Raw genomic sequence first — 26638 nt, 5'->3', positions numbered from 1 at the left:
TTTTAAGATGACTTAATTAATCAAGCTTGAAAAGAAAAGAGTCTAGCTATCTATTTATTTCTCATTTGTATGTATTATTTATATTAGGAGGTAAATAGTTAATCTGTTGACATAGTTGTGTTGTTTTGTTTTTTATTGCAATTAACACCTGCAATTTAATTAAAGAAAGTAATTTAATCACATAACTAATTGATACAAGTCTTACTACTCCAGTGTTAAATTGGCAAGGAGAAAAAAAATGTCAAAATTAATTTGGGTTACTAATTGAACCAAATAATTAATACATTAAAAATAAAAGTTTGTTTCTGGTAAAAGGTACACATTGTTAAAAATGTATGTATGTATATATATATAATTATGTCTGTTATACAACTATATAACAATTGTACTGATTTATGTATATATATATATATATATATATATATATATATATATATGTATATATGTATATATGTATATATGTGTGTGTTTGTGTGTGTATATATTTATATGTGTATATACCTGTATGTATATATATATATATATATATATATATATACACAATGTATATAAATATGTATGCACACATATATGTGTATGTCTATCTATCTATATACACAGCTATATAAAAAAGAACTACAATGTAATGAATTATGGGCAACATCTCTGTTTTCTATTTTTGTAAGGAAAAATAAAAAGATAATTTATGTGTGACCAGAATATTTTGTTTTATGTTTCACATATATACATGTAAACTGGAGACTAAATTACCTGCACTATGTTTTGCAGATCATGTTTATCAAGTTGATGAAAAAGAATTTCTTGACCAAAAAATTTGATGTAAGCTGCAGCAAGTGGTTCATCAGTAGGCACTGGTCTCCATTTTGATAGCTATAACATTTTGTTAGAAAAAAATGCCAATAAGGAGAGAACAAAAAAAAAAAAACTATTACTTTTTAAACATATATTATAGCTTTCAAAAAACAGGGTTACATTTTCAATCTTTTTTTTTTATCATTTTTGGGAAAAAAATAATTATAGCTTTCCAAACATAAACACACACAAACTAACACAAATTCTCCTGGAAACAATGAGAGGACATCAAATAATAAATTATCTTACCAAACCTCTCAAATATCTTATATCAATAAACATAAAAGGGCTAGCTCCATATTTCTTTTTACAGACTGAAAACTTAAATATTAAATAATCTCAACATTTTCACTTGATTTATTGATAACTTTCGCTAATCTTTAGACTAACAAATGTAGTAAAACCAGCAAGATCAGTACATTTTTAAAGTAAATCTGTTCAGTATGAACTAAGTTGCTACTTAAAAATCACCTCAAATTTTAAGTGATTTCTATGAATGTTTTGCTAAATAATTAATTAAACATGTTATTTATTATTCTTCAAAATATACAAACCCAGATGATCTCAAATATTTGATGATTTTAAGCCATACATTTGACATAAGTTTATTATTTGTATATATACAGGTATATTTTTGTTCATATTTGCCAAATCTTTGCCAAACATTTAATCTTCCTTCATAGTGAATATTCAAATTATAGGAGAGAAATGAATTAATTTATGGGTGTAAAAAAATTGCTCTAATAACAAAATGCTGGTAGCAATGGTGCACATTTAAAAATTTGAGAAACAATCTTACCTTTTTCAACATATCCATAATATTTTTCAGATTTCCATGCTTACTTTCTGTAGAGAATATATGTCTGTTCATTAATAGTTCTTGTAGTCCATCAGTGTGAAATCCAACCTATGTCAAAAATTGTACTAAATAAGCAAAGAATTAAAGATAATACTATAAATATGTTCTTGATTATTGAAAAAATATTGCTAACCTCTATGAGTTCAGAAAATACTCCCATGAAGTACACTCTTAGTTTGGATAAGAATGCTAAGGGAAGACCATTAGGTGGGTGATTTACAATATTAAAGAGGGTGGACATTCCCATCATGATAGGATCTGTGGAGAATAAAAACATCAGCAAATTATATGTGATTTAAATCTATTTTAAGTAGAGACAGTTTATTTTTAATATTTAAAAATCTTAGAATGTTGTTTTATATTTAAAAGTTTTTATAGTCATCACTGGCACAAATAAGTAAATAGCTAATTATATATAAATGTAGTCATAAGACCACTGCTACTTAACCTTTCTGCAACACTTAAGTTGGCGGATTGCAATTTTCTTGATTCAATTTAGATTATTGACAGACCCCTCTTGGGCACAATTGGACACAGGCAAGCAAGCGGGGATGGAATTACATAATCAGCGGAATGTTAACTACAGGCAGCATACTGCTGCCCGCTTGCCTCGTCCACCAGGCCTTTGATAAATGGAGCCCATTTTATATAAAAGTAGATACTTTTTTAAAAAATATACCTCTTTTAAATCCCTCAAATTAAACACAGATCTACTACCGACAGCATAATAATATCTATAATCTGTTTTCTTTTCTGACCACCTATCAACATATATATTCAATATATACTTAATATGTATACAATAATCCACAAAAATATTTATTTTGAACAAAAAATTACAACACACCTGATTAATAATATTTTTAACAGGAGTGCAAAAAAAAAATACAGTGGGGCAAAAAAGTATTTAGTCAGCCACCAATTGTGCAAGTTCTCCCACTTAAGAAGATGAGAGAGGCCTGTAATTTTCATCATAGGTATACCTCAAATATGAGAGATAAAATGTGGAAACAAATCCAGACAATCACATTGTCTGATTTGGAAATAATTTATTTGCATATTATGTTGGAAAATAAGTATTTGGTCACCTACAAACAAGCAAGATTTCTGGCTCTCACAGACCTGTATCTTCTGCTTTAAGAGGTTCCTCTGTCCTCCACTCATTACCTGTATTAATGGCACCTGTTTGAACTTGCTTTCAAGACACCTGTCCACAACCTCAAACAGTCACACTCCAAACTCCACTATGGTGAAGACCAAAGAACTGTCAAAGGACACCAGAAACAAAATTGTAGACCTGCACCAGGCTGGGAAGACTGAATCTGCAATAGGCAAGCAGCTTGGTGTCAAGAAATCAAATGTGGGAGCAATAATTAGAAAATGGAAGACATACAAGACCACTTATAATCTCCCTTGATCTGGGGCTCCACGCAAGATCTCACTCCGTGGGGTCAAAATGATCACAAGAACAGTGAGCAAACATCCCAGAACCACACGGGGAGACCTAGTGAATGACCTGCTGGGACCAACTTAACAAAGGCTACCATCAGTAACACACTACGCCGCCAGAGACTGGCGTGTCCCCCCGCTTAAGCCAGTACATGTCAGTACATGTCCGGGCCCGAAGTATGCTAGAGAGCATTTGGATGATCCAGAAGCGGATTGGGAGAATGTCATATGGTCAGATGAAACCAAAGTAGAACTGTTTGGTAGAAAAACAACTCGTCGTGTTTGGAGGAGAGAGAATGCTGAGTTGCAACCAAAGAACACCATACCTACTGTGAAGCATGGGGGTGGCAACATCATGCTTTGGGGCTATTTCTCTGCAAAGGGAACAGGACGACTAATCCATGTATTGTGATATTTTGAGTGCAAACCTCCTTCCATCAGCAAGGGCATTGAAGATGAAACGTGGCTGGGTCTTTCAGCATGACAATGATCCCAAACACACCGCCCGGGCAATGAAGGAGTGGCTTCGTAAGAAGCATTTCAAAGTCCTGGAGTGGCCTAGCCAGTCTCCAGATCTCAACCCCATAGAAAACCTTTGGCGGGAGTTGAAAGTCTGTGTTGCCCAGCGACAGCCCCAAAACATCACTGCTCTAGAGGAGATCTGCATGTAGGAATGAGCCAACATACCAGCAACAGTGTGTGACAACCTTGTGAAGACTTACAGAAAACTTTTGACCTTTGTCATTGCCAACAAAGGATATATAACAAAGTATTGAGATGAACTTTTGATATTGACCAAATACTTATTTTCCACCATAATTTGCAAATAAATTATTTCCAAATCAGACACTGTGATTGTCTGGATTTGTTTCCACATTTTGTCTCTCATAGTTGAGGTATACCTATGATGAAAATTACAGGCCTCTCTCATCTTCTCAAGTGGGAGAACTTGCACAATTGATGGCTGACTAAATACTTTTTTTACCCCACTGTGTATATATATATATACTTACATCTATAATGCCCATACTCCTCCCATAAAAAAATCAGATCCTATTGCCAATGCCAAGCAGTTTCTCTTCCAATAATATTATGGTACTTTAAAGAATTTGTACAATAACAATATTCAAACTATATTTTTTTCATTTTAGTAAAAAAAAAAACTCTTAATATTAGATTCTAAAGAAATATTTACATCTTGTTGTTCAATAAACATCTGTTAATAAATGATGACAAGACATTTCTTACTACAGTGATCACCTGTCTATACAGACAAAATTCATATATTTTTTTTTAATAGACTGACTTTTCTTATATAAAATAAAATGTATAAGGGGCCTTTAGACATTTTTTTTATTGTGCATAATTTGTAATACCCCAAGCAAATCACCATTTCTGTTTCAAATGAGAGGTATTGGAGGTTTGTAGTTACTAAAGGGAACTGAAATTGAGGGGTTTGAAAATCCTTCCTTCCATCCAGTTCCCTTACAGCTACCGGTATGTATCCTTGTTCAACCCCCTTTTTGACCTCTCCACGTGCATATGTGGTGACATCACCGGCATTCCTATTAAGCCTTGAAGTGCCACCCACTAGGCCACTAAGAATCCCCAGCCTGTAGTGAGTAGTGAGGGGGATAGGTGATTGGTAATCTCCCTGCATGAAGAGAGAGGCTCATCATGCACCTATACGTAGGTAGAGATGCGCATGACGGTGTTCACGTCCTGTGCATTGAGAGGTTAATTAGCACTTCCTCCGATTTAACTAACACCAAACATGTATATTTTTTGTATTCTTTTTTTATCATTTTAAGTTCTTTATCTGCAGCTATGTTTATCATGCTCTAAAAGGATAAAGGGCTAGATTACGAGTGGAACGGTAGTTTGCACTTCCACTCGCATGTTAACTTTACTATAATATACATATTTAGACATGTATTTGTATATATCTCTATGTTAAAGCCTTTTGCAGGCCTTTAACACATGAGACCTGATATCTTTGAGCCCTTATAAGATTTATATGCATTTTTTAACAGTTTTTATTAGACAGTGTTATTATGAGTCTAACTGTACTTTTAAATGTATTTCTTATGTGTTTTGTGCAACTTTTTAGTCTAGCATAACAGTTACTAAATACAGAAAAGTGTTAATGTACATATCAAATTTAATATCAAACTCACAAATGTATATCCAATCTCATTAATACATACAAATAAAGAAGAAGTCCATAAAAAGCAAACATTCACCCGTTGCCTGACATCCAACTGTAAAAAACTTTTATATAGCTCTGGTGAGTTTCATACTTGCGAGGTTAGGAAAATCACTTGGGGCACTCCACAATTTTCTACCCAAGGAGAAAAGTTTTCAACCTCTTACCCATGGTAAGCAAGGAGACTTTTCTGCGCCATCCCCAACTCCGTCTCGCCAAACTGTCAGATATGAGGAATCAGCAATGGGAGTTGACTGGATCTCGGTTTGTGAAAAATGCAGCACTGGCGAACTTAGACTGACTGATAAATCTCATATACAAAAAAACAAAGTTCTCCATCAAGTCGTCAATAAAACATAACTTTTATTCACAAAGTTGCCTTTGATTACGGCTCTGTAGCCGAAACTTTAAAGCCGTTCCTTACGTTGCACCGGCACTATGTGAGTTACTCCGGATGTACACTTTTTTATAAACGTTGTGAATAAAAGATATGTTTTACGGGGAGGCGGAGCGAGCGGTCAACTAAGATGGCCGCAGCATTCTGAGGCTCTTGCACAGACCGGGTGTTTTAAGCTTATTTCCAGCTTCATCTAACTGAATTGCTACCCACAGGCCGGCGGGTAACTGCCGGTGCTCGGAGAGATCAATACCAATGCTAGATACCTGCATCCTGTGATATCTGGGACCGCTTTCTGGTGGCGCCTTAGAGGCCTAGTTGACGGCGGTGCAGTGGAAGGATGCCAGCAGCTATCAGGCCATCTACATACCTAACCGGGGCTAACATTCGCAGAGAAGCTTGGACCTGCTGGTGACCGGTTTAGATGTTGAAGTGTACCGGCACTTGCAAATACTCCCCGCACAGACTGGCTGATCTGACAATACCTCGGAGGGCCGGAGCTCCGCTCCGAGGTTTCTGTGACAAGCTGTGACACGCTGAGACGCTGTGACCCTGCAGATCCGGTAAGCCCTATGTTATTGCCGGGAGCACTAGCATCACCGGGCTATTTATACACTAAAGGGCACGTTGGTGACATACTATACCCCATAACAGTAGCTAGGCACTGGATGTGACTAACTTTTATCCCCAATCTTGAGCGATAGGAGCTAGAGGGGAATAATCCCACAGGTTGGCTAATGACAATTTTATCAGACAGTATGGGAAGATCCTGGACATAAATGCATTTTATGATAAATAACCATAGCTTTCTGACAAACTACGTGTCTCCTCTTACAATTAACTCCCATCCCACATGTTTAAACTGATAAGGCCTGCACTGTGGAGAATTGTGACGCAGTATATAACTCCAGCTCCTCCATGAGCTTTATAACTGGAGAAGAACATCAGGTGCTGAGAGCACTCTACAGCCTTTTTTACTGTGCTTGAAATTAACAAATGCAGCCTATTTCTGTGATGCTTTAAATAACTTCTCTGGACAAAGAACCTAAAGTGTAAAATGGACTGAAATGCACCCCAGATGTTATCAATGGGTCTGTGGTGACCTACATTATATCACACTCACTTTAAGGCTACTCTAAGTTTACTGTGTCTCTAATGTGACAGCTCTGTGAAGTATCTGATTACCAATTTTAATGCTTTGCAAGTGTTTTTGTTGATCTGCAATTCTTACATCAGAAAAGACGCCTGACTAAAATATTTAGCATCCCTACTGCAAGGGAAGTGAAACTCCTGAAACCTGATTACAAAGATACATCTACAGGACACATAGAACGTGCTACAGCGCCATATCTTGCCCTGCTCCCCCCCCCTTTTCCCACTGTACTTGGTGACAGTGGGTCATACCCACTTCCCCTTCTCCGTGATTACCCTGTGAGGGTACAGTCCCCGGGGAGTGGGGTTTGCCAGGCCAGTCTGTGAATACATCCAGCAATTTGACAAACGCAAGATGTCGCAGAGGAGAGTAGTAAAGCCTGATAAGGCACAAAACACACCACAAAAATCCCAAGAAGTGGTCAACGCCTTTTTTAAACAGGCGGGGAAGGACAAACAAAAGCTGAATTCGACACTTGTGCAATCTAACGCTACTGCAGACAAGAATGACAGCTCTGACAATTCTAGGAGTACATCTCCTGAGGTGACTAACATAGAAGAAGAACCTCCAATAACCTATAGAGCCATGGAAGCTTTAATCAACCAGGTTAAGACATGCATAAAGGAAGAATGTGCGGACTTAAAGAAGGATATTACAGATTTGAGCCGCAGAGTCGACTCTTTGGAAGAGCATGAATTTGTCTTCTCCCAAAAAATGGCAGACTTGTCCTCTAAAGTATCTCATCAGCAACAACACTTTACTGATCTCGAGGACAAACTTGATGATCTCGAAAATCGTACCAGACGCAATAACTTGCGATTTCGAGGCATACCCGAGATGGTACAGAACAATGAGATACAAGAATATCTACAAGGACTGTTTTCTGAGATGGCTGGTGCAGGAGAAATGGAACTAGCCACCATTATACTAGATAGAGCTCATAGAGCTTTGCGCCCAAGGCCGGACGCAGACTCGCCTCCCAGGGATATTATAGTCCGATTTCAAAGCTATCAGCATAGGGAGGATATATACAACCTGGCCAGGAAGCAGCAAAATGTGATCTATCAAGGCAGCCGAATTCAAATATTTCAAGATCTGTCTACAAGAACTCTGCAAAAAAGGAGAGACTTTTTGGTCTTAACCCTTCACTTGCGCCAGTTGAAGATTCCCTATAGATGGGGATTTCCTACATCAGTTATAGCTACTAAGAATGGAAACAGATGTGAATGTAAATCTCTAAATAATATTGAAAAATTCTGCAATCTAATGGGAATCTCTATGCCAAGTAAAGACCCCACACAACTTCCACAAAATCCTCCTAAAGGTAGGGTAGCTGCAAAATCACAGAAGACATCTGGGCCGGAAAAGTCGACCAACCAGCTCAAACGGAAGCAATCTGGTCCACAAGACTCTGGACTATCGCAGCCAGGTTGATTATCTGCTCTGTTACTTCTTTACTCTTCCTTTTTCTTTCAAACAGGCATTGTATCTTTAAGAGTAACTCTGTCAGAAGGTTTCTGAAAAGAATTGGACAGAGTGTTACTGCATTACAGTTTACCAGTTTACCACAAGAATTAAAAGGACACGCGGCAAGTATATATAATGTTGTTGAGTTACTGAGTCTCTAACCAAATCTGAAATCACACAACATAATTTTTAAGATTTACTTCTGAAAACCGCTTGCTGCTATGTTTTCCTTATATATGATGGTATTTGTATAGCCTAAATTTGCTCATAAACATTTATTTTTGTGTTTTATTCTTTATCATTCAGGTTTTCTTGACTGTTTCAATATACCACGCCTAAAACACTACAACATTTTGTTTTACATTTAATTAAGGATGGAACACAGTTAGGTTTATGTTTAACTATTATATGCTGTCTCCATACATATCATATGTGAATCACTCATAGTCAGTTATATTGTTATACTAGGGCACTCTTTTATTCATGATTGAAATGTACTCCTTTAGTTGATGTTGGCTAATCTGAATGTCTGGGTCCCCGGAACACACAGCCCTCCACTTTCTAGCCCTGGACTGCAGGCTCCTTTTGCTGCGTACTGGCGCTGGGCGGTGGGTGTGGGGGGACACAGAGTTCAGAGTCCCCCTTAGGTTAAGGCAATTTTAAAACCTTATATCTGTTTTATATAATCTACATAAGTTCTCTAAATAATTAGGTTTAGTATCAGCTCACAGATGTTGCCAAGACAAGGAACATTTATATGTCCAGGCCATCAATTTCGTATCTTTTGATACCTCTGTATAGTACAGTCCAACCTTACTTAATGTAATTGCCATATTAACTCAGTGAGTCACGAGGTTTGAATATAGTGTGATGAAATTGTATGACCATACTAGTTCAATACCCAAAATGTTAGTTACCAATAGATAGCACTGCTGATGTTAGAGAGTACTGATACTGTCTAGACCCTGTTAACTTTTCATCAAAAGACGTTTGCATGGCTTGGGTCTGTAGCCCCCAATCACAAATTAACCACGTACTATACGAGATGTTAAATTTCAACTAAGCCTAAAATAATAGAGTTTATTTTTTGTGATCTGGTTGAATGATACATATGTGATGTAGAGTTAATACCCGGTCTGTTGACCTGCCTCACTTGTTGTGAATTTTCTGTTTTGATTATATTTGCATTATTGTACTGTTCCCTTATACTAGGTTTGGTAGATAAGATCTTTAAGAAACAGTATAAATTGTCTAGTGGTACATTCTCTATTCTCGCCTTTTATTCTTTCTCTTTCCTCCCCCCTCCTCTTTTAATACTACAGTTTCCTGGTGACAGTCCCATATTCAATAACACCTGAATACCCTTACAGAGATATACACGCTCTCAGAATGTGAAAGGGTTCTTGTCAGCTGAAAAGCGCTCAATTGCGTACTGTGACTTCTTTAAAAAGAAAATAGATATAGTTATGATACAAGAAACCCATTTTAAGAAACAACACGAACCTCAAATAGCCACACGATACTTTGATAAACATTTCTATAGTTCAGGCCCAAATAGGAAAAATGGCGTTTGTATCTCAATTAGACGAAATGTCCCTTTTGAGCTCCTTCAGAAACACACAGACAAGGAGGGCAGAATTTTGATCTTAGTTGGGTTATACTATGGCTCACCGGTCACCCTGGCCAATATCTACGCACCAAACAGACCGACACACCTTTTTTTCAAATCAGCTATAAATGCAGTCTTGGATATTTCTAAGGGTCCTGTTATTATGGGGGGGGATTTTAATTTTACTATGTATCCCGTGCTGGATAATTCCACCGGGAAATCATACATTAGCAATAAAACATTAAAAGCTAATGGTGCAGCTTTCTCCTCTCTATCATTATTTGATACTTGGAGAATAGTACACCCCACACAGAAAGATTTTACCTTTTTCTCACACCCCCAACATTCGTATTCCCGGCTGGACTATATTATGTGCAGCCAGGGGCTCTTGACCCAACTGAAACAGTCCAAAATAACACATACTTCATGGTCAGATCACAGCATGGTACTATCAGTTTTCAACTGGCCCACTAGACCCAAAAATACGTTGAATTGGAGACTAGATGAGTCCATTTTGACAAACCAGGCAATATTAGAAGAGCTTACCAAAGCATCTAATGAGTTTTTTTCAGTTAATAAACCAGAAGATACATCAGCGGCAAACAATTGGGAGGCATATAAGTGCTTTATCAGGGGTCACTTAATAAAACATACAGCTACACTCCGAAAGTTGGGAACGGCCGAATTTCTATCGCTAACTGAGAGTCTAAATATTGCAGATAGGAGACACAAGGCGGACCCGACCTCTGAACATGCGCTTGCGGACCTTACTTTAGCAAGGGAACGACTTAATAATTACCTGACTCAGAAAGCACATTTGAGAGCCTTAACTACCAAGGCCAAATTTTTTGCGGAGAGTAACAAAGCAGGGAAGCTCTTAGCTAGAATGCTTAAAAAACAAAAATACACTTCCTTTATCAAATCCATTATGCACCCATCTGGTAGGTTAGTCAGTAAACATGAAGACATTGCAGATACCTTTGTGTCCTACTACTCTAAGCTTTACAATCTCAACCCTAACGTATCTCAGGAGAAACTCACTAATATCTCGCAATATCTCGACACGGTAGCAACCCCGAGGATTTTAGAGGAAGATAGACACACATTAGACTCCCCAATCACTCTGCAAGAAATTCTAAATACCATTAAGGAACTTCCTAATGGTAAATCCCCTGGACCGGATGGACTAACGGCCAAATTCTATCAGTTACTTCAATCTCAACTGAGTACACCACTACATACATTATTCACCTCAATTGATGAAGGGGGGGGGATTCTCCAGTTCTCTATTAGAGGCCACTATCACAGTAATACCAAAAGCTGATAAACCAGGCACTCTGGCGGGTAGCTATAGACCTATATCACTGCTAAACATTGATATGAAAATATATGCTAAAATACTATCAAACCGTTTAAATACCCTCCTACCTAAGATCATACACCCAGATCAAGTAGGGTTTCTTAAGGGTAGAGAAGCAAAGGACAACACGATCAGAGTCCTACATTCCCTGCATGTAGCCCATGACAGCAAGACGCCTTTAACGCTCTTATCAACTGATGCCGAGAAGGCTTTTGACAGGGTCAACTGGCATTTCATGTGGGGGGCCCTGTCGAAATTTGGTCTTCCTGCTGCATTTATATCTAGAATACAGGCATTGTACTCGGGCCCGCAGGCCAGAGTTCGGGTTAATGGGACCATATCACATCCATTTTCCATTACCAATGGAACCCGCCAGGGCTGCCCGTTATCACCACTTTTGTTTGCTATCACTATTGAGATTCTTGCCATAAAAATTAGGGATAACATGGACATATTAGGTATACAATACGACCATATCACCCAAAAGTGTTTGCTATTTGCGGACAATATAATTTTCATGCTGCAATCACCCTCCTCTTCTATCCCTGCATTAATACAGACATTAGACGCTTACGGACTAATATCTGACTTGTCCATCAACATGGAGAAATCGGGACTTTTACTGATAAACACACCTCAACAGGATATTGACTTTCTTAAATCACACACAGTGTTTCGAATCACGGATAAACTTAAGTATTTGGGACTGACGATCCCTTGTAATTACACGAAACTATTCCAAGCTAACTACATCAGTCTCCAGAGCTCAGCAAAAACCCTCCTGGAGCGCTGGCATAGACAGGGTCATTTGTCCTGGAGGGGAAGGATAAACACGGTAAAGATGATGCTAGTGCCAAAATATCTGTTCCTTTTTCAGACGCTGCCATTGGCGGTACCAAATACCTATCTAAGAGCCCAACAAAAGATGATTAACTCATTCATATGGTCTTATAGGAGGCCTAGAGTGTCTCAGCACACCCTTTACTTACATAGGGAAGATGGGGGTCTAAATGTTCCAAATCTTATGAATTATTACAGAGCTGTACATATGGCTAGAGTGATCTCCTGGTCCCATGCGTCTCAGCCAGCTCTATGGATACAAATTGAAAGTTTGCTTTTAAAACTTAAGTGTATGAGAGATATTGCATGGTTACCCAAAAACCATAGACCGCCTCTGGCATACCAAAATAGTTATATTAAGGCCACGTTGGATGTATGGGATCACGTGATCACACATTTCGCAGGAATTTCCACCCCGGTCTCGCCCCTGACCCCTTTATTGGGTAATCAGATTTTTTTCCAAAATTTAACTTTTGACTACATCACTGACAAAGAACAGTTAAGCAACCTGCCCATTTATATACTATTGGAGTCAGGTAAGATCAAGGACAGAATAGTGCTAAATGAGGAGTTAGGACCCCCCTTTCATAGATGGTACGCATACCTTCAGATAAGGCACGCGCTTGACAACAGTATGTTCAGAAGCAGTATCTCTAGACCACTAACGGCCTTTGAGCGTCTGTGTGTGACTCCAGAGGTTAAAAAAGCGCATCTCTCCCTATCCTACAAATTAATCAGGGGCTCCCTCCCAGACCAACGACCGACTTTCGTAGAGAAGTGGAGTTCGGAGATACCAGAGATGACTAACAACGATGAATGGAAGCTCAGCTTCAAGATGACGCACTCCGCTTCTTCCTCTCTGGTCTTCTCCGAATTAAACTATAAAATTCTTGCCCGGTGGTACTTAACTCCCCAGCGTCTTAAGAGCATATACCCCTCTGCTTCTTCTACTTGCTGGAGACGATGTGGTGGGACGGGTACTATTTCACATATATGGTGGGATTGTCCCCTATTAGCGACCTTTTGGACACAGGTAGAACATAGCATTCACAAGATTATAGGCTTGAGAGTAGCTCTAGGCCCTAGGGTTATTTTGATTAATATTTTTCCGCCAATCTATTGTGCCTACCGTAAAAAACTACTCCAGTTGATGCTTACAAGTGCAAAAAGATTGATACCAAGGCAGTGGAAAACACAAAAGACCCCCACGCACTCACAATGGATAGCTGAAGTGCACCATATTTTAACACTCGAAAGGCAACACTATCACTACATGGGTAAACATGAGTTTATTACAGACATTCTCTTTATTTGGGAACAAGGTCTAACTCAAATAGACTAGGTTGATCTAAGTATTAAGCTGGGATCTAGCAATTCATCTCACATATTCCTCCCTATTCCCTCCCCCTTCTTTTCCCTCCTCTTTACTATTTATCTCTCCTTTTCTTTCTGTATACCGCTCACAACAGAACTACTAGACGATAATTAAGGGAGCAAGTTATCAGTTTATTATTAAAACTTGGGATTATCTGATATATTCTACTACCAAGACGCTGTTATTCTGTTAATAATTCTGTACAGATGTAGAATAATATGTTGTAATTATATGCGATCTGAAACCCAATAAAAATTATTGATTCAAAAAAAAAAAAAAGATATGTTTTACGGACGACTTGATGGCGAGCTTTGTTTTTTGTATATGAGCATAAGTTAACCAGAGCTCTGAAGTCATGCTATCCAACACACTTTAAATTCAATTGCGCTAAAGCACACATGTTTATTTTAACCTGTAATACACACGCTACTTCCAGTGCATGCAAAGAGCCACAATAAACACCTTTTGCTCAAACGCAACAGTCATTACGCCACTCATAATCTAGCCCACAATGGGATAACTTTCATTTGGGTTTGGCAAAACTGTCGAAATCCTTTAAAACTATATAATTTTTAAAGAAGACAACAAAAGGTATTTTTCTAGGCCCATTTTGGTATATTTCATGCCTCCATTTGGCCATCAGATGTATGAAAATTGTGATCATATAAAACAAAATTGTTAACTTTTTTAGAAACATTGGATTTCTCACAAATTTTTATTACACACACCACTTGTGCAGTTATAAGACAAATGGTTGTAAACACTTCTCTAGAATCTCCTTTGTTCAGAAATACAGACATGCATGGCTTTGCCTATGTCTTTGATAATTAGAAGTCACTATTTGCAGCTTTGCACCACATTTCTGAAATAATATTTTTAGACACGTTATGATGATGGTCCGAGTGCCCATTTGGTATGGCGTAATTGCATGGATTCTAAAAATTGACCCCCAAAACTATATATATATTTTTGAAGTAGACAATGCAAGATAGGTCCATTTTGTTATATTTTATGCCACCAATTGGCTTTCAGATATTACAGTGACCACATGTATGGAACCACTATTATTGGTTCTTTGCATTGCTAGGCTTTTAAAATTATATTTAATAAAAGCTTATATACATATATATATATATATATATATATATATATATATATATATATATATATATATATATATATATATATATATATATATATAATTGCTGTAGAATAGGGGTTACCCTCCCACTTCCATGATTCCTCTCAAACAGCTGTTTTCCCTCCCACTCCCACTGGTCAACACTATCTTTAGTAACATCAGCCAGTCTGCCAATATGTAGTTTAGGCCAGTTTTTTTTATTTATGTTTTCCTATTCTGTAGTGTAGGGATCCATCATTACCCTTCATATCTCCCCCTACAAGTGATCAACTTTTTTCTGTAGTGTAGAGACTCCCTTCCCCACTCCAAGTTTTTGCTGTAATCTAAGGGCACAATGTTTATTTTCTCTAGTTTACAGACTTACCCTATCCCTTCTCCTGTTTGCCATGGCAATGTTTAATACAGTCTGACACTGTCTGTATCAACTTTGCTTTCATATGGTAATGAGGCACAATAAGTGCTCCCTTAAAATATGAAAGCAGATGGATTCTGCCTCTTTATGTTGTGGTTTCCAGCTGTCAAAGCTGACAGAGCTAATCACTAATAATGGTGTATGAAATTTGGCTAAATCATTCATTCTTCAACTTGCTTCCCACATTTAGCAACACAGATCTATAGAAAGCAATGCATGATATAATATGATGTAATATAGAGTATGGTTTAATATGGAGGCACCCAATGCAAATTCTCAATTTAGAGCAAACAAGACAATTTGTAATATGATTTCTACTATAATTCATTTAGTATCCACTTTACGCTTTCTATATATTATGGTTTAGTTAACACTACAGACCATTTGTATTATTGTTTGAAAAATTCATAATAGTTGTGTGACTAGCGCTGATGAGTATGTCATTTTTGGACTATTATGGCTATTTAAGACAACTTTAAAAGCATAACATTTCAAAAGCAAATCAGCTAGACATGCAGTGGTAAAGAATGTGCTTGTAGATGAGAGGATCAAATAAAAATATTGAGGAGCGCTTTATAGCTAAAACATAACTTTTATTCCATAAGTCTTAAAATGGTCAGTAGTGCATAGTATACAGTGAGAAGGGGTCAGGTGCATTAGGTTACCTAGAAATTTGCTCATGCAGATAGTGCAGTACATGCAGCCCACAGAGCAGTTTGTTGGAGGATGACATAATAAGATTTCAGTGGACCAAGCAATCCCAAAAAGGGATGAACATGGAGCATAGACAGAAGTGAATGACACTTATAAAAAAGGCCCATGAAAACTGGACATACCTGGGAGCAGTCACTAAAAACTTTGGGGTGAATCACAACCTTATAGAAGAACGTAATAAGTGGTATATCTATAAAACCCCCCATAGACTTTAATAGTGGTTTTCTGTAGGAAAAAAAAATAGACAAGTGTTTCTAAATTATTGTGATTAATACCAATGTAAGGTAAGACCTGAACATAACCTGCTTGGGATAGTACTGCATGAAAGTCCATCTTAAACACATGCTTAGAACAGGCATGCTGTGAACATATTGTAGTCACAGTTAAGACTGTGTTGATATAGAATTATTTATTTTTTTATTTCAAAGCATATTTTACTTAGCATTACATTTTTTGAGGAATATAATTCATAATTCATAAATTTTGACCTAGAAACAGAATATAAATAAAAACATTACATTTTTTAGCTGTGATGCAAAGAAAATATTAAGTTCCTCAATTTTATATTTCATTTAGATATCCAATTAACAGTAGATTCAACCTTAGCACTTTATTTTCTTTTTAATAAACAAAACAAAACAACAAAAAAACTATATAAAAGGAGAAAAAAAGGGACGAGGAATCTCTTTCTCCTTACATACTGCATTATTTATAAACTTAGGAAAATATCTTCATTTCTGAATGGATATATTAATTGGTTTTGAGATGATTCAGGCAATGTTTTAATAAATATTAACCATTTTTCAAAAAATATATGTATTTGCTGCTCATCATGTAAAGGAGTGTCATATTGTTCTTTAACCAATTTCTTTTTAATAAAATCTTTCTATTCTCCCAAGTTTGGTTTCTGTTTACTTTTCCATTTCCAAAAATGATATTTCTGGCTGATAATATAGCCATATTTATAATTTTCAATTCCCGACCTGCTTCTTTTTTGTCATATAAGAATACTATTTGTTCCAATCCAATATGGACTGACTCTGCCAGGTTTTTACTTAACCAATATTCCAATTTGACCCAGAACTGTTTAATTAGAGGACATTTCCATATTAAAAGGATTAGGTTTACTGCGTATTGACTGCATTTCTGACATTTATCAAATTGTACATTACCCCACGCAGCCCCCTTTTTGGGGGTATAATATGTTCTATAAATGAGTTTTAAATGTGTTTTCCTTCATGTTTCAGAGAGAGTAGTTTTCTCCAACTTTTAATAAATTTTCTTATAATCTCTGGTACTGCTCCCACCATATAACCATTTTCTTTGATGAGTTCATATGCATAATGGGGCCTATCTATCAAGTTCCGAAAGAAGCTTGACGGCCTGTGTTTCTGTCGAGTCTTCATGGATAATCCAAATTTAATTTTCAATCCACGAAAGCTCTAATTTGATAGAGTATTGTCTATAAATTTTTTATTTCAGCTGTCTATTCCAGGGTATATGCAGAATATTGTTTATGGAATATGGGGATACTATTTCTTTTTCTGCTTCTAAAATTGTACAGTATGACTTATTTGATAACCATTCTACTGCATATTTTAAGGTTTTAATATCACTCTTTTTTAATAAAGCTGTTATATTTTGCATAAGGTATAATATTTTTATAAAATGATAATTTTTACCAAAATTCACTCGAGATTCTGAAATGTGTCCATTTTTTTAAGGTCCTCTCTTATTTTATCAATAATTGGAGTAAAATTTAAACTATTCCATTTACCTATATTAGGTCAAACCAGACAAAGAAATATTAAATACAATTTGCCAAATTGGTTCTTCAAATGCAATAGGAAAAATTGTATGTGTTGCGATCATACGGATAAAATAACAGAGAACAATACATTTATATTTGTTAAGAATAGAGACAAAAAATTCCAATCAATTCATTCATGAATTATAAGTCAAACCATTTTGTATATCTATTTTAAAGCAGTTGTAATAAATATTACATTGGGCCTACAAAATGAAACTTAAAATCTAGAGTGCTAGAACATATCAGAAATATTGAAGGGAAAGGTACAGAATATGGAGTATTGGAACACTTTGAAAAATGCCAAGGAATTTTCAGTTAAGGCAATAGAATACATACAGAAAGAAATAGACTATTGGAACTGCGTTAAAGGGAAACATATTGGATTCACTTGCTTAAAACAAGAGAACACTATTGTCTTAATAAAGGTATAGATCTAGAACCCTTTTTGTAGTTTCACCTGAACACACTAAGTGACCTCTAGATCACTTCTATATAGAATATATAGTCCCTTACCATAATAAACATTAAACATATCAAGTATATAACAAAAACAATAATAATAATAACAAAATAAAATAATATGAATAATCTGAATAATTTGAGGTTTCTCAATGTTAGATAGCATATATTTGTTTATATTTTCTATTATAGTTTTATTTATTTAATATTTTCTATTCTTAGATCAGCAAAAAGGGTCCTTTAATCAGTATTTATGAATTAACATATATATTAAAAAAAAAAAAAATTTTACCTTAAAATACTTTTTATATTTGGGGGCAGAACCGGCAGCTGACATGAGAGCAGCATAACTCTGGAGCTCCACCATAAAAACCCTTCAAACCCTTGGATATCCTGGCCATCCTACCTCAGATCACCCTCTAAGGCACACATAAACACTCCTATATCCTATACCAACAGCTCAGAGGAGAAATTGCTGAGTTTCCAGCAGCCCAGCATCCATTGCATAAACAGCCATAACAGGCCGCACCAAACACCGGGCTCTGCGTTGACCTCTTATTGAGCTCCATCGACCACAATTCAGCCTCCAGATAGGCATAGTCACAGAGGATCATCAGCCTATAAAAAAAAACAGGTTTGCTTGGCCGCTGGTGTGCACCACGTCATAATGTTTCTTAATATGACACATTATGTGTCATAATCGTACCTCCCCAAACTATCTGACAGAGTGGAGACTGCGCCTGACCTTGGAGCAGCGTAGTGGGAAAGTTGAGCAGAAAATAGGCTCTGCATCACGGACCGGATCGCAACCAAACGTTTGCCTAGGGATTGGGCCTACTATGGAAACTCATCACGCAGCTGGTAAGCGCCTTAACCATTCAGTAATCCCTGCTTACCCCTCTGAAGACAGGTCTCCTTACTGAACTCACCTGCTCCCTCAAGCAGCTTCTCCTCATACGGGCCTCACAACACAGACCGGATCACAGCTGGAAATTTAGCCCGGGGTTGGGCCTACCATGGAACCCGGCCCTGCAACTAGTAAGTGCCCCAACCTTCTCATAACTCCTGCACACCACACTGGAATCTGAAACTCCAACACCACTCCCACAAGCAGCCTTTACCCATACCTCACCTGCAAATGTAAAACAACATAGGTCTGGCTGTTTCAAAGTAACCCATACAGCCTCCTCACTAGACAAACCACTAGGCCCCAGCACTACAGAGTCTAAATATATTGCACAGTAGCTCAGACCCCTCCCTCATCTCAACTCCTCAAGTAAAATAAAGATTTACTTATTTCTGCAAACCTCAGGATCACGTTACCCACAAATTGGTAGATACTGACTCAACCCTCCAACAGCTCAGGCTTTTTACCTGCCCACTTAGCACAGCATAAAGCTACCAAACAGCTTTGGGAAACCTCACTACAGCACCCCTGATACTCCACCTAGTGCAGATACTACCTAGCATGGCATCCAAATGCAGCACCAAGCAGGATAGATTGACGAAGCCTGCAACAGGGGAAATCCATTACCATGCCCTCATTTTTGTAATACTCAGACTCAGCTAATACCTCTCCTACTAACCATAAATCTAGAGAAAAATCTTCTTTGGTTCCACCACAAGAGCCACAACCTAGCAGAACCTTATCTGAAGATTGCCAACTATCTCCTACTTTTCTGCAAAGCTTACCTTCAAAACAAGATATAGCTGACATAGTCCGTTCCTGCATCAGAGAGGATCTGACGAAGCTGAAACAGGACATTCACATGCTAGGCTTTCAGGTTGAAACCTTAGAAAGCAATCAGGACATCATTAAAGAAGACGTCCAACAATTGACAGAACAACTAACTTCCCAGCAGAAGATGATCTTCTCCCTTCAGGATAAACTAGATGATTTAGAGAATCGAAGCAGGTGTAAAAATATGCACATTAAAGGGGTACCTGAATTGGTACTGCCCAGAGACTTTCCTTTTTACCTTCAGGAACAGTTTCGACACCTAAAAGACCCCTCCTATCCTGATGATTTCCCATGGGTCAGGGCACATAGAACTCTAAGACCAAAACCACCGGACTCTGCCCGCAAAGGGATATTGTGATACGTTTTAAGAACTTTCAGGAGAAAGAGATGCTTTTAAACCAATCCCGCAAAAATCAACCAGTAAGATTCAGGAGCAATGTCCTGCAGTTTTTTCAGGACCTGTCAACTTGAACTTTACAACGGAGGAAGGAATTCTCACCCCTCACTACTTTGTTAAGGAACAAAAGGATACCTTATAGATGGGGCTTCCCAACCAACCTCTAGACTATCAGCAATAACACCAGCATAGTCTGCAGGACCCCAGACAACATCCAGACCTTCTGCTCAACACTTGGACTTGATCCCCCTTCGGATACACCCCCTTCTGGACAAACAAATTCCCAAACTCCCAAGAGACTGAGCAACCCAGCTGAGTCTTGGCATAATGCCACTCTTAAAAAAACAAACCGATGGACACCTCCATTAGAAGGCATATTACCTCCAGCCCCGCCTCTTATAATAAGTCATCCTAAAAAACTCTTTAACCTTTACTTTCCAGAGATATTGCAAACTCTCCTGATCTTTGGATGATATCTCCTCCCCAAGACAGGCAAGTAAACACAGCATAGGTCATGTCTCCTTGTATATCACAGACTTATGTCATCCGTAGGAAAGGAGATTTGCGCACTCTTGCCACCACATTTGTTCTTCCTCTCCACCCGTTCCCCCTCTCTTTCCATTTCCCTCTGCCCACCATCCTCCCTCCTTTCCCTCTTTTCCCATTCTTTCGTTCTCCTCTCACTAGATTTGGCCAGGATACCCAACTATTTTTTTTTTTTTTTTTAAAAAATAGAATCAATAGGGTGAATTGTGGTAATACCCCCAAGCCACTTTCATTTATACCCTATAATAGGAAGAGAGACTTTTTAATTTTGTTTTTTTGTTACTTTTTCATGTTGTCAACAATGTTACAATGTTTACCATGACTCACCGTTTGCTATGTTACCTGTTATATAAGTGCTTTTTTCCTGCAGAGACTTACCCACTTATGCTAACATCACAACTCTACAATAGGCTCATTGCTATCACACTGACACACTTAGATAGAGCACCACATGCAATTAAACCATGATGTCCAAAACTACAGCTGAAGGGACACGGATGCTAACCCTTCTTAAACAAAACGCCAAAGGGCTGAACTCGCCCCACAAACGATCCAAAGCCCTAGACCTTTCAAAAAGACAGGTTGATATCTTGTTCTTACAAGATACACATTTCAGATGAAACAGGGAACCCAAGTATTTTGGTTAAGCATTTACCCCCCACTACCATAGCTCCAGCACCTCCAAGAGAGGTGGGGTTAGCATCCTCCTACACAAGTAACTCCCCCTCACACACATCCAAACAGTAAAGGATTCAGATGGAAGATTTTTAGGATTGGTAGGCCTGCTTTATGGCAGACCTATCACACTGATAAATATATACACCCTGAACACCCCTTTCTTTAAATATATGTTCAATAGAATAGTAGATATTGTGAAAGGACTCAACTTTGTCAATGGAGACTTTAATGTTCCCCTACAACAAGCCAAAGACAGCTCCAATCTCACCATAACAATTTCCAAAAAAGTCACAAGTGCACTGTGGACAGGATTAAGGAACCTCAATTTACACAACACTTGACATTTCATCCATCCTGACACCCAAGATTATACTTTCTTTTTTACCCCAATAAAATGCATAGTCATCTAGACTACATCTTTTCCAACCAAGCAGCTTTGGCCCTAGTGAATAGATTAGATATTTCACCCACATTGTGGTCGGACCATTCAGCAGTAAAACTCAAAATATCCTGGCTTAATACACTATTAACACCTTACATATGGAAATTATATAACACTTTGCTCAATGACCCAGATACAGTCACAAAATTTAGCGCCAGTATTAAGGAATATTTTCACCTACACGCACACTCGACAACCAACAAATACGTAATCTGGGAGGCACACAAATGCATGCTCAGAGGGGAACTGATTAAACTAAAGGCCCAACACCAAAAATTATACCGACAGACGTACAAAAAGTGAACAGATACATTTGACCACCTTGATTTAGCCCATAAACTATCCCCTACAGATTCCTTAATAGCAACCAACCTACAAAACGCCAGACAAGCACTGGATAGTTTTCTGCAAATCGAATAACAGACACTCCGCACAAAAACCAACAGTATATTTTACTACGAGTGTAACAGGTCGGGCAAACTCTTAGCGAGAGCCCCCCCCAAAAAAGATTAAATTTCTACATAAATTAAATACAACTACCTAAACCTCCCGTCACCATTACAACATCCAAAAAAGTATCCCAACACATGGATCTCTTCCAGACTTAGGCCTAGATTTGGAGTTCGGCGGTAGCCGTCAAAACCAGCGTTAGAGGCTCAGTGATTAAAGGGTCTAACGCTCACTTTTCAGCCGCGACTTTTCCATACCGCAGATCCCCCTACGCCATTTGCGTATCCTATCTTTTCAATGGGATCTTTCTAACGCCGGTATTTAGAGTCGTTTCTGAAGTGAGCGTTAGAGCTCTAACAACAAAATTCCAGCCGCCTGAAAATAGCAGGAGTTAAGAGCTTTCTGGCTAACGCCGGTTCATAAAGCTCTTAACTACTGTACCCTAAAATACACTAACACCCATAAACTACCTATGTACCCCTAAACCGAGCTCCCCCCACATCGCCGCCACTCAATTAAAATTTTTAACCCCTAATCTGCCGACCGCCACCTACGTTATACTTATGTACCCCTAATCTGCTGCCCCTACCCCCTAATTGGCTGATCGGAACAGCCAATAGAATGCGAGCTCAATCTGATTGGCTGATTGGATCAGCCAATCGGATTGAACTTGATTCTGATTGGCTGATTCCATCAGCCAATCAGAAAATTCCTACCTTAATTCCGATTGGCTGATCCTATCAGTCAATCGGAATTCGAGGGACGCCATCTTGGATGACGTCCCTTAAAGGAACCGTCATTCGTCGGGAGACAACGGAAGAAGAGGATGGATCCGCGTCGCCTGCTTCAAGATGGACCCGCTCCGCACCGGATGGAAGAAGATCGAAGATGCCGCTTGGAGAAGATGTTTGCCGGTCCGGATGTCCTCTTCTTGCCGGATAGGAGGAAGACTTTGGAGCCTCTTCTGGACCTCTTCAGCACCGGATGATGGATCGCCAACCCCCGCTTGGGTTGGATGAAGATGTTGGAGCCAGGACGGATCGGTGAACCTGGTATGGTGAAGACAAGGTAGGAAGATCTTCAGGGGCTTAGTGTTAGGTTTATTTAAGGGGGGTTTGGGTTAGATTAGGGGTATGTGGGTGGTGGGTTGTAATGTTGGGGGGGGGTATTGTATTTATTCTTTTACAGGCAAAAGAGCTGAAATTCTTGGGGCATGCCCCGCAAAGGGCCCTGTTCAGGGCTGGTAAGGTAAAAGAGCTTGTAACTTTTTTAATTTAGAATAGGGTAGGGAATTTTTTATTTTGGGGGGCTTTGTTATTTTATTAGGGGGCTTAGAGTAGGTGTAATTAGTTTAAAATTGTTGTAATATTTTTCTTATGTTTGTAAATATTTTTTTATTTTTTGTAACTTAGTTCTTTTTTATTTTTTGTACTTTAGCTAGTTTATTTAATTGTATTTATTTGTAGCAATTGTGTTTAATTAATTTATTGATAGTGTAGTGTTAGGTTAATTGTAGGTAATTGTAGGTAGTTTATTTAATTATTTTATTGATAGGGTAGTGTTAGGTTTAATTATATCTTAGGTTAGGATTTATTTTACAGGTAAATTTGTTATTATTTTAACTAGGTAGCTATTAAATAGTTCTTAACTATTTAATAGCTATTGTACCTAGTTAAAATAATTACAAAGTTGCCTGTAAAATAAATATTAATCCTAAAATAGCTACAATGTAATTATAATTTATATTGTAGCTATATTAGGATTTATTTTACAGGTAAGTATTTAGCTTTAAATAGGAATCATTTATTTAATAAGAGTTAATTAATTTCGTTAGATGTAAATTATATTTAAGTTATGGGGGTGTTAGTGTTAGGGTTAGACTTAGCGTTAGGGGTTAATACATTTATTAGAATAGCGGTGAGCTCCGCTCGGAAGATTAGGGGTTAATAATTGAAGGTAGGTGTCGGCGATGTTAGGGAGGGCAGATTAGGGGTTAATACTATTTATGATAGGGTTAGTGAGGCGGATTAGGGGTTAATAACTTTATTATAGTAGCGCTCAGGTCCGCTCGGCAGATTAGGGGTTAATAAGTGTAGGCAGGTGTCGGCGACGTTGAGGGGGGCAGATTAGGGGTTAATAAATATAATATAGGGGTCGGCGATGTTAGGGCAGCAGATTAGGGGTACATAGGGATAACGTAGGTTGCGGTGGTTTACGGAGCGGCAGATTAGGGGTTAAAAAAAATATGCAGGTGTCAGCGATAGCGGGGGAGGCAGATTAGGGGTTAATAAGTGTAAGGCTAGGGGTGTTTAGACTCGGGGTACATGTTAGAGTGTTAGGTGCAGACGTAGGAAGTGTTTCCCCATAGGAAACAATGGGGCTGCGTTAGGAGCTGAACGCTGCTTTTTTGCAGGTGTTAGGTTTTTTTTCAGCTCAAACAGTCCCATTGTTTCCTATGGGGGAATCGTGCACGAGCACGTTTTTGAGGCTGGCCGCGTCCGTAAGCAACTCTGGTATCGAGAGTTGCATTTGCGGTAAAAATGCTCTACGCTCCTTTTTTGGAGCCTAACGCAGCATTTGTTTGAACTCTCGATACCAGAGTTATTTTTATGGTGCGGCCAGAAAAAAACCTGCGGAGCGTTAACAGCCCTTTTACCGCCAAACTCCAAATCTAGGCCTTAGTTTCTTATATCTCCCATGCACAATTACCTAGTATAACACCTGATCAACTCCAAACTCTCAATAACCCCATTTCCCAACCTGAGCTTCTAGCGGCTATTAAATCGCTCAATAATGGGAAAAGCCCAGGCCCAGACGGTATTACTGGAAAATACTACCACACCTTCTCCCCCCTGCTTTTACCCCATCTCACCCAACTCTTTAATGAGGTAACAGATACTAATCCATTCCCTTAATCAATGCTGGAGGTGCAGGTTGTGGTAATCCCAAAACCAGGTAAACCCCCCCACTACACCTGCTAATTTTCACCCACTATCCCTTCTAAACACAGACATCAAATTGTGTGCTAAAATATTAGCCACCCGCATCAATACCATACTCCCATCAATTGTACACATTAATCAAGCCAGATTTACCCCATTCAGAGAAACCAAAGACAACACCACCAAAATCCTGATGTTAATGGAAAATGCTTCCACCAACAATATCGCCTCCACATTCATCTCAATGGACACAGAGGAAGCCTTCGATAAACTAAACTGGCAATTTCAGCAGATGACACAAACAATTTGACCAAACCTTTATCAGAATTTTTTTTCTCTTTATAATAACCCCTAAGCCAAAATAAAACTAAATGATACCCTATACTGTACAAATGTTGTCGGCACCTGTAGTCACCAAAGGTTACATGCACTTGTATGTATCCACTCTGAAAAAGGATTTCAAAGATTTGCAAACTGAACTGTGTCCACTGCTTCACCACTCACCTCAATACCAAATGTCCGGTTCCGGGTGCTTGAGTACGCCTGAGAAGAGCGACCAAAACGTCCTAGAAGCCACAGAGATCTTTCACACTATGGGTCAAACTCCACTGGTGCCATCCAAGGAACTGACCACAAGCGACTTGCTCTGCTCCGTCTCCTACTGAGCCTCAATCTCTCTCGGCGTCTGACGTCATCAAACCGCACCTCCTGTCATCCCGTCTTTCTGATGCTGTGTGAGGTGAGTGGGCTTATGCGTGCAGGAATTTCAACCGATGTGTCCCGTGCAAAACCTCTGTTTCAACAAATTGATGAGCACAAATAATAGGATGTTCTGGTAGCCGGTGGAGTAATCAGGAAATTTTATTTGAATAAATCTTTAAAAAGCATATAATTTCTGCAATGACATAGCGTATCACAAGTGAGTGGTGTGTGTTCCACTCCAAGGACTGCTTGCTGACACATTTTGGCTCGAAAGGCCATAATCGTAGCTGCAGTCACTTGTTCTAATGATCAATAAATATCCATTAGAACCAGCTAATAGGCTAAAAACAAAAACACTTCTTATTACTTGGGGCGGAACAATAACACACCCTTTGTAGTCAAAAAGATATTCAACAGTATATGAAATGTTAAAAACAATTTCAGTTCAACCAAATGACTTTGACTCTTAAACTCACGATAAGAAGTATTAACATACCACAGTTATATGAATTGGTCTAACTAAAACATAAACTTGTATTTGACAACAATACCATCAAATCTGCAATATTCTGAGAAAACATTTCTCCATGCTTAAGGCAGATGATGGATTAGCTGATGTAATACCAAAGGGTTGCAG

At 38.2% G+C, this 26638-nt stretch overlaps 1 protein-coding gene across 1 annotated transcript in view; it reads right to left on the bottom strand.

Annotated features, from left to right (window-relative positions):
- The window catches only part of LOC128640757 (vitellogenin-like), a 459754-nt gene that overhangs the window by 242916 nt on the left and 190200 nt on the right, over positions 1–26638 (bottom strand). Inside the window, 3 exon segments of the mRNA XM_053693183.1 lie at positions 751–870; positions 1652–1759; positions 1845–1969. Of these exon segments, the coding sequence (XP_053549158.1) occupies positions 751–870; positions 1652–1759; positions 1845–1969 (353 nt within the window).

Source organism: Bombina bombina, chromosome 10 (genome assembly GCF_027579735.1).
Source record: "Bombina bombina isolate aBomBom1 chromosome 10, aBomBom1.pri, whole genome shotgun sequence".
Lineage (NCBI taxonomy): Eukaryota > Metazoa > Chordata > Amphibia > Anura > Bombinatoridae > Bombina > Bombina bombina.
This window is presented reverse-complemented; position numbering and strand designations above follow the sequence as displayed.